The 12289-nt window shown below is 39.0% G+C and overlaps 3 protein-coding genes across 3 annotated transcripts in view; 1 reads left to right on the forward strand and 2 right to left on the reverse strand.

Annotated features, from left to right (window-relative positions):
• otub1b (OTU deubiquitinase, ubiquitin aldehyde binding 1b) overlaps positions 1 to 12289 on the forward strand; it is a 191379-nt gene that overhangs the window by 148893 nt on the left and 30197 nt on the right. The gene's annotated exons all lie outside the window — the stretch shown is intronic.
• LOC306980734 (T-cell ecto-ADP-ribosyltransferase 1-like) lies at positions 28 to 1404 on the reverse strand (the record flags this gene model as incomplete). The annotated part of the gene is made up of 2 exons (XM_079580163.1): positions 28 to 744; positions 1348 to 1404. 2 exons carry the CDS (start codon positions 1402 to 1404, stop codon positions 28 to 30), a joined length of 774 nt encoding a protein of 257 aa, XP_079436289.1.
• On the reverse strand, positions 10853 to 11557 carry LOC306980735 (NAD(P)(+)--arginine ADP-ribosyltransferase 2-like; the record flags this gene model as incomplete). The annotated part of the gene is made up of 1 exon (XM_079580164.1): positions 10853 to 11557. The coding sequence occupies one exon, from the start codon at positions 11555 to 11557 to the stop codon at positions 10853 to 10855; it is 705 nt and encodes a 234-aa protein (XP_079436290.1).

The following is a 12289-nucleotide window of genomic DNA, read 5'->3' on the forward strand; positions in this document are numbered from 1 at the left end:
AGTCTAGCGTAATAGCGCATCATGAAGTCAGCGAGCAGCCTTGCAGTTGAGGTTACTGCGTTTTCCTACACTCTTCAGAACAAAGACCCTGTTACAGTTGGTCATGGCCTTGTAGGAGCCCTTTGCGATTTTCTTAATTTTGAAGATCTCGTAAGGGGGAATAAGGACTTCCCGCTCGATTTTGCCGAAAACAGAATAGTCTTTGAGGTATCCCCCATAGCAGGTCTCAATGTGAAAACACGTCTCCGTTCCAAACTGATGCAAGTCTGGTTTCTTGCTGGTGGAGGTGAAGGAGCCGAGGCGGATTTCATTGTTGACAGCCCCTGAGAAAACAACGTTGGTTCTCCTGTAGGTGGTCTGGCACAGGTTCTTCTTCAGAATCTTGAGAGCAGAAACGAGCCAGTAGTGCAGGGTGTGGTATTGGAAGGCAGGGGTGGCGTAGTTGGGTCGACCCGTTCGCACCGCTACGTTAAACGGTTGGTACAAATTCGGCTGCTCCTCTGTGTACGCGCAAATTGCCTGGAGGTGATATATGGTCAATGCCTTGTCCTTTCGTGTTTTGTATTTGGTTTTTGCACATGATTCTGCTTTCTTCCAAGCACTTTTGAAGAGACTTTCCTTCATCTCGTTGGGGAGGTATTTGTCTTTGACTTTCTTCTCCATTTCCTTGGCGCAGCCATCGTACCTGTCATCTACTGACTGCTCCGACATGCTCAGTGGAATTGGATTGGATTGAGGGGATTCCTAGATGAGAGAAAGTTTAATAGAACTCTCTGTGGGATACAAGTATTCAGACCCAACACTGCGACTACAGAGCCACTGCATGTCTCTGAAAGTGAGAGTCTGTAAGTTTGCAAAGTGATGAGAGATTGGAATGTGGAATTTGAAAGTAACTTTAACCAGAAAGCCCTTTCTTACTTTACAAAATTAGGATCAAGCTCCTCCCCCTCCCTCCTCATTGGACCTCACAGGAAAATCTCATCTCATTGGTCAATGCGTGAAGATACTAGACTCTGATTAGTTGGTGAGATCCGGGAAGGAGGGACTTTACAAAAAATAATATATATATTATTACTTTACATCAAAATCTAAGACCAGGTGGTCGCTTTTGCACATTTTATAAACTTTGTAGAACAAACTTTAATAATAGTTGTGCTGATATTGAATAGCCTATTCACCAAACATAGATCTGAGACACATTCCATTCATCGCTCATTAAGGTGCCATCTCTAGTATCGACTTTCTGAATACTAAATAATAATTTGAGCATCGTCAGTATCAGATTGCACCATATGAATAAATGGAGGAGTATGAATACTTTCTGAAGAATCCAAGAAAATATCTCACCATTGATGGAGCAGGCAACATCAGGCAAAGCATTAAAGGCAGCATCAGCATCGCCATCTCCATTTCTGTCGACTAAAACAGTAGTAGTGTTAAAAATGAACATTGTAAAGTGTATTTTTCATATTTCAATTGAAAGTCAGTGTTGAATACTTACCTCAAGTGATGAAGTGTCACTCTGTCTAATGTTCACTGCACTGATCTTTTATAGAGGACCTCTTCCTCTTTGTGTTAGAAGGTGGAGTGTGAGTGATGAAAATTAAAACGGTACGATGGCACAAAAACACAATGTGTTTACCATAAAAGGCAATACTTCAGACTATAGTCAGAGAGATCAAGTGTGTCTTAAGGTGGGAATTCAAAACCAGAAGTGATTCAGCCTCTCGAATCTACAGGGGCAGCTCATTCTACAGTTTGGGACCAACAACAGTAAAAGTTCGGTTTCCTCTAAGTCGTCAGTTGATGGAGCAAGGCCATTGAGGCTTTTACAAATAAACAAAATCATTCTAAATTCAATCTAGTGTCAGACAGGGAGCCAGAAGAGGTTGAATATGAAGATGCTTCTGTGAGCCAGTTAAAAGACGTGCTGCAGCGTTCTGAACCAGCTGCAGACTGACTGATGCCGACATACAGGGCCTTACAATATGGATAATGGATCTATATTATGCCTTAAAAAGTGAGAGCTTTATCTTAGTTCTCTCAAATGGGGGGAATAAAAACTAGCCTTCACCACGGCACTCATGTGAGCATATATATGAGCATTATGAAGAGACTCTACTTGAAACCTGAGGCTTAGATGTGATACATTTTCTCTCCCCCTGCACTTCTTCCTACAAAACTCCACAATTATAATTATTCTAAGTACTAAACCTTTGTTGTGTCTTAAACCATGAACCAATGAACTGTCGGCAAATGTTGGATCAAATGGAATTCTTGGAACAAAAATGGAATAAGCTAAACCAATAATACTGTGTGAAGTTCTCTGTGGTACTAGCTCAAATACTGCAAGAAAGTAAGTTTCAAATCTGCAACAGAACAAGTCTTTGGTGGGCAGAATTCATTTACTGGGGAAAAAGATTGTATTGTATAAATGTAAGAGATATTGCTGTCCCTGGTAAATATGGCAGACGTTGTGTGTGTTTAGGTGAGAGTTGGAGCTTCCACCTGTCACTGGTAAAATAATGGGAGATGTTCTTCATGTACGTGCTGCTTTGATGAGTTACCCACTAAAGTCTGTGCTGAGCAGTTTTTACCACAACTTGCTCATTTAGTGAACATCTGACTTGAGACGGGAGGCCTTGAAAACTGTCCAACAATGCGATCGAGACTTTCGAGTCAGGCTTTAGGCCCCATCACTGCACGAAGGAAAACTCCTGAACGACTGAGTGCTCACACAAATGTGACTGTAACGGCTGATTGTAACAACTGACTTAACAGCATTTTCAAGCTGGGGTTCCTGAAGTGTTCAGAACCACTGGAGTTATTCTCCTGACAGTGAGCTGAAAAGTGACACACCTCTGTGTCCAGGGTTTTGCAGAAAGAACATGCAAAGTGTTTCTTTAGTTCATTTTTAGTTATTTATTTTGTGTATATTTTTGATGAAATACAACCAGAGGTGCCAATATTTCTGTCTTTTGTATATTTACAAAAGTTTATTGTTTTTGAGCATAAAGAACAATAATCCATCAGCAATTAATTAAGTTTTAGCCACAATATTACAGTGTACTTAATACAGACGAAAACAGTCATGGTCACCATTCTTACATACACATTTATTCATTTAAACAGTCATGATTTTACCTTTCTTGTGAAGTTACAGTACATTTGCAGCCGATCTTCACACGGCAGGGTTGTGGCAAAACATGGGAAAAACGGAAGTTCAACATGGCCACATGTTGAATGGCCTAAGAAACATACAGACCACTATAGCCTCAACCCTGTGACACATACAAAATTCTACGTTTGCTAATAGTTCTGAAGAAGCGGTCATTGTGTCATTGTGTGCAGAGTACAGTTTATATGGAGAAATAAGCACTTCTTGCACATCACCTTTTTTGATATACGTGCCAAAGCAGGTCTTGAAGTCTCAGTACCAAAACATATTAAATCAGTCGCCTTACTAGAGGAGGCAAAATACACAAAGCACATTTCCATGTTCCATGTTCCTGTGAAAGCTATGGTGGTTCTCCTGTAGGTGGTACGACATGGTTTGTTTGCATTAATCTGTATGGCAGAAGTGAGACCGAAGTGTAAAGCATGGTGTGGGATAACAGAAATGTTAAACTCTTTCTAGCTCTCATGCCTCATGTTATGAATCGAAAAGTTTATAGAAAAGTAAACACAAAATAAAAAAGGCAAAGGAAGTTTATTTGTAGAGCACAGCATACACAAGGCTATTCAAAGTGCTTCACCGTGGCATAAAATTACAAGAAAGCAGATCAAATCAATCCATAAAACATCAACATTAAAATGAATTAATTACAGTAAAAAGCAAGAGTGCAGATAAAATACTGTCAGTTGTCATAAAAAGAACATTTTTTGAGGCCTGTCTCACATCCTCATGAAGACTGGTCCAGATGTTGTTGCTTGAGCCTCACTGTGTTTAGTCCTGACTCTGAGAACCACCAGGAGGCCTGAGATGGTTCATACGGCTGTAACATGTCAGAGATGGACTTTGGTGCTAAACCATGAAAAGACTTGTACACAGGCAGAGCTGTTTTAAATTCTATTCTCTGAGTGACAGGAAGCCAGTGCAGAGACCGGAGCACTGGACTAATGTGGTCGTATTTCCTGGTTCTTGTCAGGACTCGAGCAGCAGCGTTCTGGATGTACTGCAGCTCTGACAGCTCGTTTAGAGAGGCCAGTGAGCAGCCGTTACAGTCGTCTAACCTGCTGGAGACAAATGCATGGATAAGTCTCTCTAAGTCCGGTTTTGACACTATTCCTCTGATCTTATGTTTTTCAGATGGTCAAAAGCTGCTGATGTTATTGCTTTGATGTGGCTGTTTAAGTTCAGGTCTGAGTGCTTTATTACTCCTCGATGATTTTGTAACCTCAGAGAGACTCAAGGTGACTGATAACACTTTCCCCTTGTGTCTGTGGGCTCAAGAATCGGTGTTTATTCCTGCAAAGTTCTCAGGGCATCTGAATTTGGACTTATTCTTGTGATTTTTTTCCAAAAAACTCACAAATATGTAGTTCCAAATATATAGTTTGTTCCAGGCATTTCATTAAAGGTGGGCTACAGTTGTTCTGGGACGATTCACAGATACAGATTTGCCACATCGTGTCACATTTCAGCCAATCAATAGAATAAAATCCCAGCATTTATTTAATTACAGGAATATTGATTATGTTTGCATAGAGCGCCTCAACTCTCCTCAGACCTGAATGTTATACATAATAATGATAATGATAATGATAATGATAATGATAATGATAATGATAATGATAATGATAATAATAATAATAATAATAATAATAATAATAATAATAATAATAATACACAGTTAGAGGTGCCATATATGATGCCATAACTAGCAACTATCTGTTTAAGATTTTTAGGATTCTCCATTTATGCTAAATAACCTGGGATCTGTATTTAAGTCTGCAGGAGGTGTGATTATAAGCCACCTGTAAATAAAATCCCAATGTAATTTAGTAAGTAAACTTTATGCAGTGTGGTCAGTAGATGGCAGCAATGTCCAAGACTCTTCAATCAAGACCAATCTGAATATCCGACCTTTATCTCAGTAGTTTTTCCATGCAGTACTTTTTTTTCCTACTTGAGTAAACTGTGAGTAGTTAAAAAAAAATCTTCATTTGGATCATGACATAGATGTATTTTTGTGTTTTTATGGTATTTTCTTTGGAAATAACATCATTTTCACATTATCCCATGTTTTGTTTCTGATCATTTATGTTAAAAATGAATCAAACATGTACTAGTATTAGTATTCTCACTACTCAAGTAACATTATCTCCAAGTACTTTTTTACTTTTATTTGAGTACATAGTAAGGCCAGTACTTTTTACTTCAACTTGAATAATACTATTGTTTAGAGTAAGGTTACTCTTAAATAGTAATAGTAAATATTTATAACTGCTCTGTTTTTCCTTTATAATCTTACAAATGAAAGAAACAAATAACTGTCTGTGGCTGATTCAGAGCAATAGACTATACAGTATTTAGGACATACTGGGCCAGATCTCTTGGCGAATTATTTTCATTATTATAATTACGGGAATGCTTTTTAATTACACACACAGTGCTTTTGCCGCAAATGTCTGAGTTTACAGTATACTAGAAATACTAGAAAACAATAGCAGGTATAGTGCCTTTAAATGTTTAATGACTTAATGTTATAAGCATGCAAATATCTGTGAATTACACCGACATTGGCCAACATTGGTTCACTGGTTTAATTGCTGTGAATATAAATATCTGAGTGTCAGGATGAAGCTCTGTGGTGTATAACTGACTCAGCAAACAGCAGAGGGAAGCAGAGGTCCCCAAAGAACAAAGAATTGTTTTACATCTTGGATTATTTTATGGTGTATAAACATTGAGCAGTCTTTAAGCACAAAATAATAATTGTGAACTCGCATTTTAGTTTTCTCGCATTTCTGTGAAAGTGGCCCTGAGCGCGACCTGACTACAGCATCCGTAGGAGGGGCTTCAAGGAAAAAAAGGTGGGGAACCAATGTCTTAAACCTTCAAAATATCATCCGAAAACCAACTTCAATGGTGGTTCATTTTAGCACAACAAACAAAAGTGTATATTTAGCGAGCCTCAAATGGCAAATTTTTACCTGACTCCACCCGAGTGTTAGTGTTATGTAGAAAGAAATGCAGAAAATGAACAACACACACAGCATGACATCATTTTTATTTTGATTATAATGTTTTAATGAGTTATGCCATAGCCCAGCATTAAGCACATGCCCCCCTCCCTCCTTGCTTTGCAGCCGATCTTCACACGGCAGGGTTGTGGCAAAACATGGGAAAAACGGAAGTTCAACATGGCCACATGTTGAATGGCCTAAGAAACATACAGACCACAATAGCCTCAACCCTGTGACACATATGGAATTCTACGTTTGCTAATAGTTCTGAAGAAGCGGTCATTGTGTCATTGTGTGCAGAGTACAGTTTATATGGAGAAATCAGCACTTCTTGCACATCACCTTTTTTGATATACGTGCCAAAGCAGGTCTTGAAGTCTCAGTACCAAAACATATTAAATCAGTCGCCTTACTAGAGGAGGCAAAATACACAAAGCACATTTCCATGTTCCATGTTCCTGTGAAAGCTATGGTGGTTCTCCTGTAGGTGGTACGACATGGTTTGTTTGCATTAATCTGTATGGCAGAAGTGAGACCGAAGTGTAAAGCATGGTGTGGGATAACAGAAATTTTAAACTCTTTCTAGCTCTCATGCCTCATGTTATGAATCGAAAGGTTTATAGAAAAGTAAACACAAAATAAAAAAGGCAAAGGAAGTTTATTTGTCGAGCACAGCATACACAAGGCAATTCAAAGTTCTTCACCGTGGCATAAAATTACAAGAAAGCAGATCAAATCAATCCATAAAACATCAACATTAAAATGAATTAATTACAGTAAAAAGCAAGAGTGCAGATAAAATACTGTCAGTTGTCATAAAAAGAACATTTTTTGAGGCCTGTCTCACATCCTCATGAAGACTGGTCCAGATTTTGTTGCTTGAGCCTCACTGTGTTCAGTCCTGACTCTGGGAACCACCAGGAGGCCTGTGATGGTTCATACGGCTGTAACATGTCAGAGATGGACTTTGGTGCTAAACCATGAAAAGACTTGTAACAAGCAGAGCTGGCAAGGCAAGTTTATTTGTAGAGCACAATTCATACACAAGGCAATTCAAAGTGCTTCACAGTTGCATAAATACAAGAAAACAAATAGAATCAATAAAAACATCAACATAAAATTAATCAATTACAGTAAAAGGCAAGAGTGCAGATAAAATACTTTCAGTCATTTGCATCGGTAAAAAGAACTGTTTTCAGCCTGGATTTGAACATTGTCAGAGTTGAGGCCTGTCTCACATCCTCGTGAAGACTGTTCCAGATTTTAGCTGCATGAAACTGAAACGCAGCCTCACCGTGTTTATTATTGACTCTGGGAACCACCAGGAGGCCCCTCCCTGAAGTTCTCAGGGCCCGAGATGGTTCATACGGCTGTAACATGTCAGAGATGGACTTTGGTGCTAAACCATGAAAAGACTTGTACACAAGCAGAGCTGTTTTAAAGTCTATTCTCTGAGTGCCAGGAAGCCAGTGCAGAGACCGGAGCACTGGACTAACATGGTCGTATTTCCTGGTTCTTGTCAGGTTGTTCAGGTCTGAGTCCATGATTACTCCTAGATTTCTTACCTGATTTTTTGGTTTTAGAGAGAGAGACTCAAGGTGACTGACAACACTTTGTCTTTGTGCCTGTGGGCCAAAAACAATGATCTCAGTTTTGTCTGAGTTTAGCTGGAGAAAGTTGTTTTGCATCCACAAACTGATCTGTTGGATGCAGTGACAGAGTGTATCTACAGGACCATGTTCACCAGCCGTCAGTGACACGTAGATTTGAGTGTCATCTGCATAGTTGTGGTACGACACATTGTTGCTGTTTATTAGCTGACCCAATGGAAGCATGTACAAGTTGAATAAGAGGTGTCCCAAGATTGACCCCTGGGGCACTCCACAGGTCATGGCAATTTTGTCTGAGACACAGTTGCCAATTTCAACAAAGTACGTCCTGTCCTCGAGATTGGACTTAAACCAGTTTAGAGCAGTACCAGAGATTCCCACCCAGTTTTCTAACCTGTGAAGTAAGATCCCGTGGTCCACTGTGTCAAAGGCAGCGCTCAGGTCCAGCAGAACTAAAACTGAGACCTTACCTGCGTTGGTGTTCATGCGGATATCATTTAATATCATTTGTCACAGATATCATTTGTCCGGATATCATTTGAGTACATAGTAAGTTTTAAATTATATTCTCTGAGCAACAGGAAGCCACTGCAGAGACCGGAGCACTGGACTAATATGGTCGTATTTCCTGGTTCTTGTGAGGACTCGAGCAGCAGCGTTCTGGATGTACTGCAGCTGTCTGACTCTGACAGTGATCAGGCCGTTACAGTCGTCTAACCTGCTGGAGACAAACGCATGGATAAGTCTCTCTAAGTCTGGTTTTGACACTATTCCTCTGATCTTATGTTTTTCAGATGGTCAAAAGCTGCTGATGTTATTGCTTTGATGTGGCTGTTTAAGTTCAGGTCTGAGTGCTTGATTACTCCTCGATGATTTTGTAACCTCAGAGAGACTCAAGGTGACTGATAACACTTTCCCCTTGTGTCTGTGGGCTCAAGAATCGGTGTTTATTCCTGCAAAGTTCTCAGGACATCTGAATTTGGACTTATTCTTGTGATTTTTTTCCAAAAACTCACAAATATATAGTTCCAAATACATAGTTTGTTCCAGGCATTTCAATAAAGGTGGGCTACAGTTGTTCTGGGACGATTCACAGATACAGATTTGCCACATCGCGTCACATTTCAGCCGATCAATAGAATAAAATCCCAGCATTTATTTAATTACAGGAATATTGATTATGTTTGCATAGAGCGCCTCAACTCTCCTCAGACCTGAATGTTATACATAATAATAATAATAATAATAATAATAATAATAATAATAATAATAATAATAATAATAATAATAATAATAATAATAATAATAATAATAATAATAATAATAATAATAATAATAATAATAATAATAATAATAATAATAATAATACAACACAGTTAGAGGTGCCATATATGATGCCATAACTAGCAACTATCTGTTTAAGATTTTTAGGATTCTCCATTTATGCTAAATAACCTGGGATCTGTATTTAAGTCTGCAGGAGGTGTGATTATAAGCCACCTGTAAATAAAATCCCAATGTAATTTAGTAAGTAAACTTTATGCAGTGTGGTCAGTAGATGGCAGCAATGTCCAATACTCTTCAATCAAGACCAATCTGAATATCCAACCTTTATCTCAGTAGTTTTTCCATGCAGTACCTTTTTTTCCAACTTGAGTAAACTGTGAGTAGTTCGAAAAAAATCTTCATTTGGATCATGACATAGATGTATTTTTGTGTTTTTATGGTATTTTCTTTGGAAATAACATCATTTTCACATTATCCCATGTTTTGTTTCTGATCATTTATGTTAAAACTGAATCAAACATTTACTCAGCATTCTCACTACTCAAGTAACATTATCTCCAAGTACTTTTTTACTTTTATTTGAGTACATAGTAAGGCCAGTACTTTTTACTTCAACTTGAATAATACTATTGTTTAGAGTAAGGTTACTCTTAAATAGTAATAGTAAATATTTATAACTGCTCTGTTTTTCCTTTATAATCTTACAAATGAAAGAAACAAATAACTGTCTGTGGCTGATTCAGAGCAATAGACTATACAGTATTTAGGACATACTGGGCCAGATCTTGTGGCGGCGCACGGAGGGGCGCAGGCTCTCGGCGAATTATTTTCATTATTATTATTTTGTGTTTAAAGACTGCTCAATGTTTATACACCATAAAATAATCCAAGATGTAAAACAATTCTTTGTTCTTTGGAGACCTCTGCTTCCCTCTGCTGTTTGCTGAGTCAGTTATACACCACAGAGCTTCATCCTGACACTCAGATATTTATATTCACAGCAATTAAACCAGTGAACCAATGTTGGCTAATGTCGGTGTAATTCACAGATATTTGCATGCTTATAACATGAAGTCATTAAACATTTAAAGGCACTATACCTGCTATTGTTTTCTAGTATTTGTAGTATATTGTAAACTCAGACATTTGCGGGAAAAGCACTGTGTGTGTAATTAAAAAACATTCCCGTTATTATAATTGTGATCACGCATTTTAGTTTTCTCCCATTTCTGTGAAAGTGGCCCTGAGCGCGACCTGACTACATCATCCGTAGGAGGGGCTTCAAGGAAAAAAAGGTGGGGAACCAATGTCTTAAACCTTCAAAATATCATCCGAAAACCAACTTCAATGGTGGTTCATTTTAGCACAACAAACAAAAGTGTATATTTAGCGAGCCTCAAATGGCAAATTTTTACCTGACTCCACCCGAGTGTTTGTGTTATGTAGAAAGAAATGCAGAAAATGAACAACACACACAGCATGACATCATTTTTATTTTGATTATAATGTTTTAATGAGTTAAGCCATAGCCCAGCATTAAGCACATGCCCCCCTCCCTCCTTGCTCTGCTATTTTCAAAACAATTGTTGCCCAAAGTGCCCTCAGGCTTCTTCTACACATCGCAACTTTAAAACTCTTCTTAACACACTCAGTTGCATTTGTTACTGCACTGACCTCCGATGAATACAGTTTGGACACCCCTGCAGTCTAGCGTGTCATAAATTCAAAGCTTGCGCCTGCAGTCGAAATAAGTTTTCATACAGGAGTCAGTTATCAATGATTGGCCTCCAAGTGCGTGCAGCCTTGCAGTTGAGGTTACTGCGTTGTCCTGTATTCTTCAGAACAAAGACCCTGTTACAGTTGGTCATGCTCAGGTAGGAGCCCTTTGCAATTTTCACAATTCTGAAGGTCTCGTAAGGGGGAATAAGGACTTCAGCCTCGCCTTTGAACACCGAATAGTCCTCAAGGAGTCCCCCATAGCAGGTCTGAATGTGAAAACACGTCTCCTTTCCAAACTGATACAAGTTTGGTTTCTTGCTGGAGGAGGCGAAAGTGCCGAAGCGGATCATTTGGTTGACACACCCTGTGAAAACTACATTGGTTCTCCTGTAGGTGGTCTGGCACGGTTTGTTCTTCCTCAGAATCTCGAGAGCAGTAACGAGCCAGTAGTGCATAGTGTGGTATTTGAAGGCAGGGGTGCTGTATTGTTGCCGACCCGTTCGCACCGCTACGTTAAACGGTTGGTACAAATTAGGACTCCCCGCTGTGTACGCGCAAATTGCCTGGAGGTGATATATGGTCAATGCCTTGTCCTTCCGTGTGTTGTATTGGTTTTTTGCACAGAATTCTGCTTTCTTCCAAGCACTTTTAAAGAGATAGTCCTTCATCTCTCGTGCTAAGTATTTGTCTTTGATTTTCTTCTCCATTTTCTGGGTGCAGCCACAGTACCTGTCATCTACTGACTGCTCCATCATGCTCAGTGGAATTGCAATGGATTGGCGGGATTCCTAGATGAGAGAAAGTATTGAAAATGTGAAAAAAAGAACTAGAAAAGGCATGCAAGTATTCAGACCCGATACTGCAACTACAGAGCCACTGCGTTTCTCATAAAGGGATAGTCTGTAAGTTTGCAAAGTGACGAGAGACAGAGTGGAATTTGAAAGTAAATTATCAACATTCCTCCCCTCTTTAACCAGAAAGCCCTTTCTTACTTTACAAAATTACGATTAAGCTCCTCCCTCCCCCTCCTGATTGGACCTGATAGGCTGGTTCACAGGAAAAGCTCGTCTCATTGGTCAATGCGTGAAGATACTAGACTCTTAGTTGCTGAGATCCGGGAAGGAGGGACTTTACAAAAATATAATTTTTTTATTATTTACTTTACAACAAAATCCAAGACCAGGTGGTTGCGTTTGCACATTTTATGACATTTATAAAACATTTAAAGACACATTCCATTCATTGCCCATGAAACACAAAGGTGCAATCTCTAACATAGACTTACTGATTGCACCAAAAGAATAAATGATTTTGAAGAATCCAAGAAAATATCTCACCATTGAAGGAGCAGGCAATATCAGGCAAAGCATTAAAGGCAGCATCAGCATCGCCATCTCCATTTCTGTCGACTAAAACAGTAGTGTTAAAAATGAACATTGTAAAGGGTATTATTCATATTTCAATTGAAAGTCAGTGTTGAATAC

The sequence above is a fragment of the Gobius niger genome, assembly GCF_951799975.1.
Source record: "Gobius niger genome assembly, chromosome: 21".
Classification (NCBI taxonomy): Eukaryota; Metazoa; Chordata; class Actinopteri; order Gobiiformes; family Gobiidae; genus Gobius; species Gobius niger.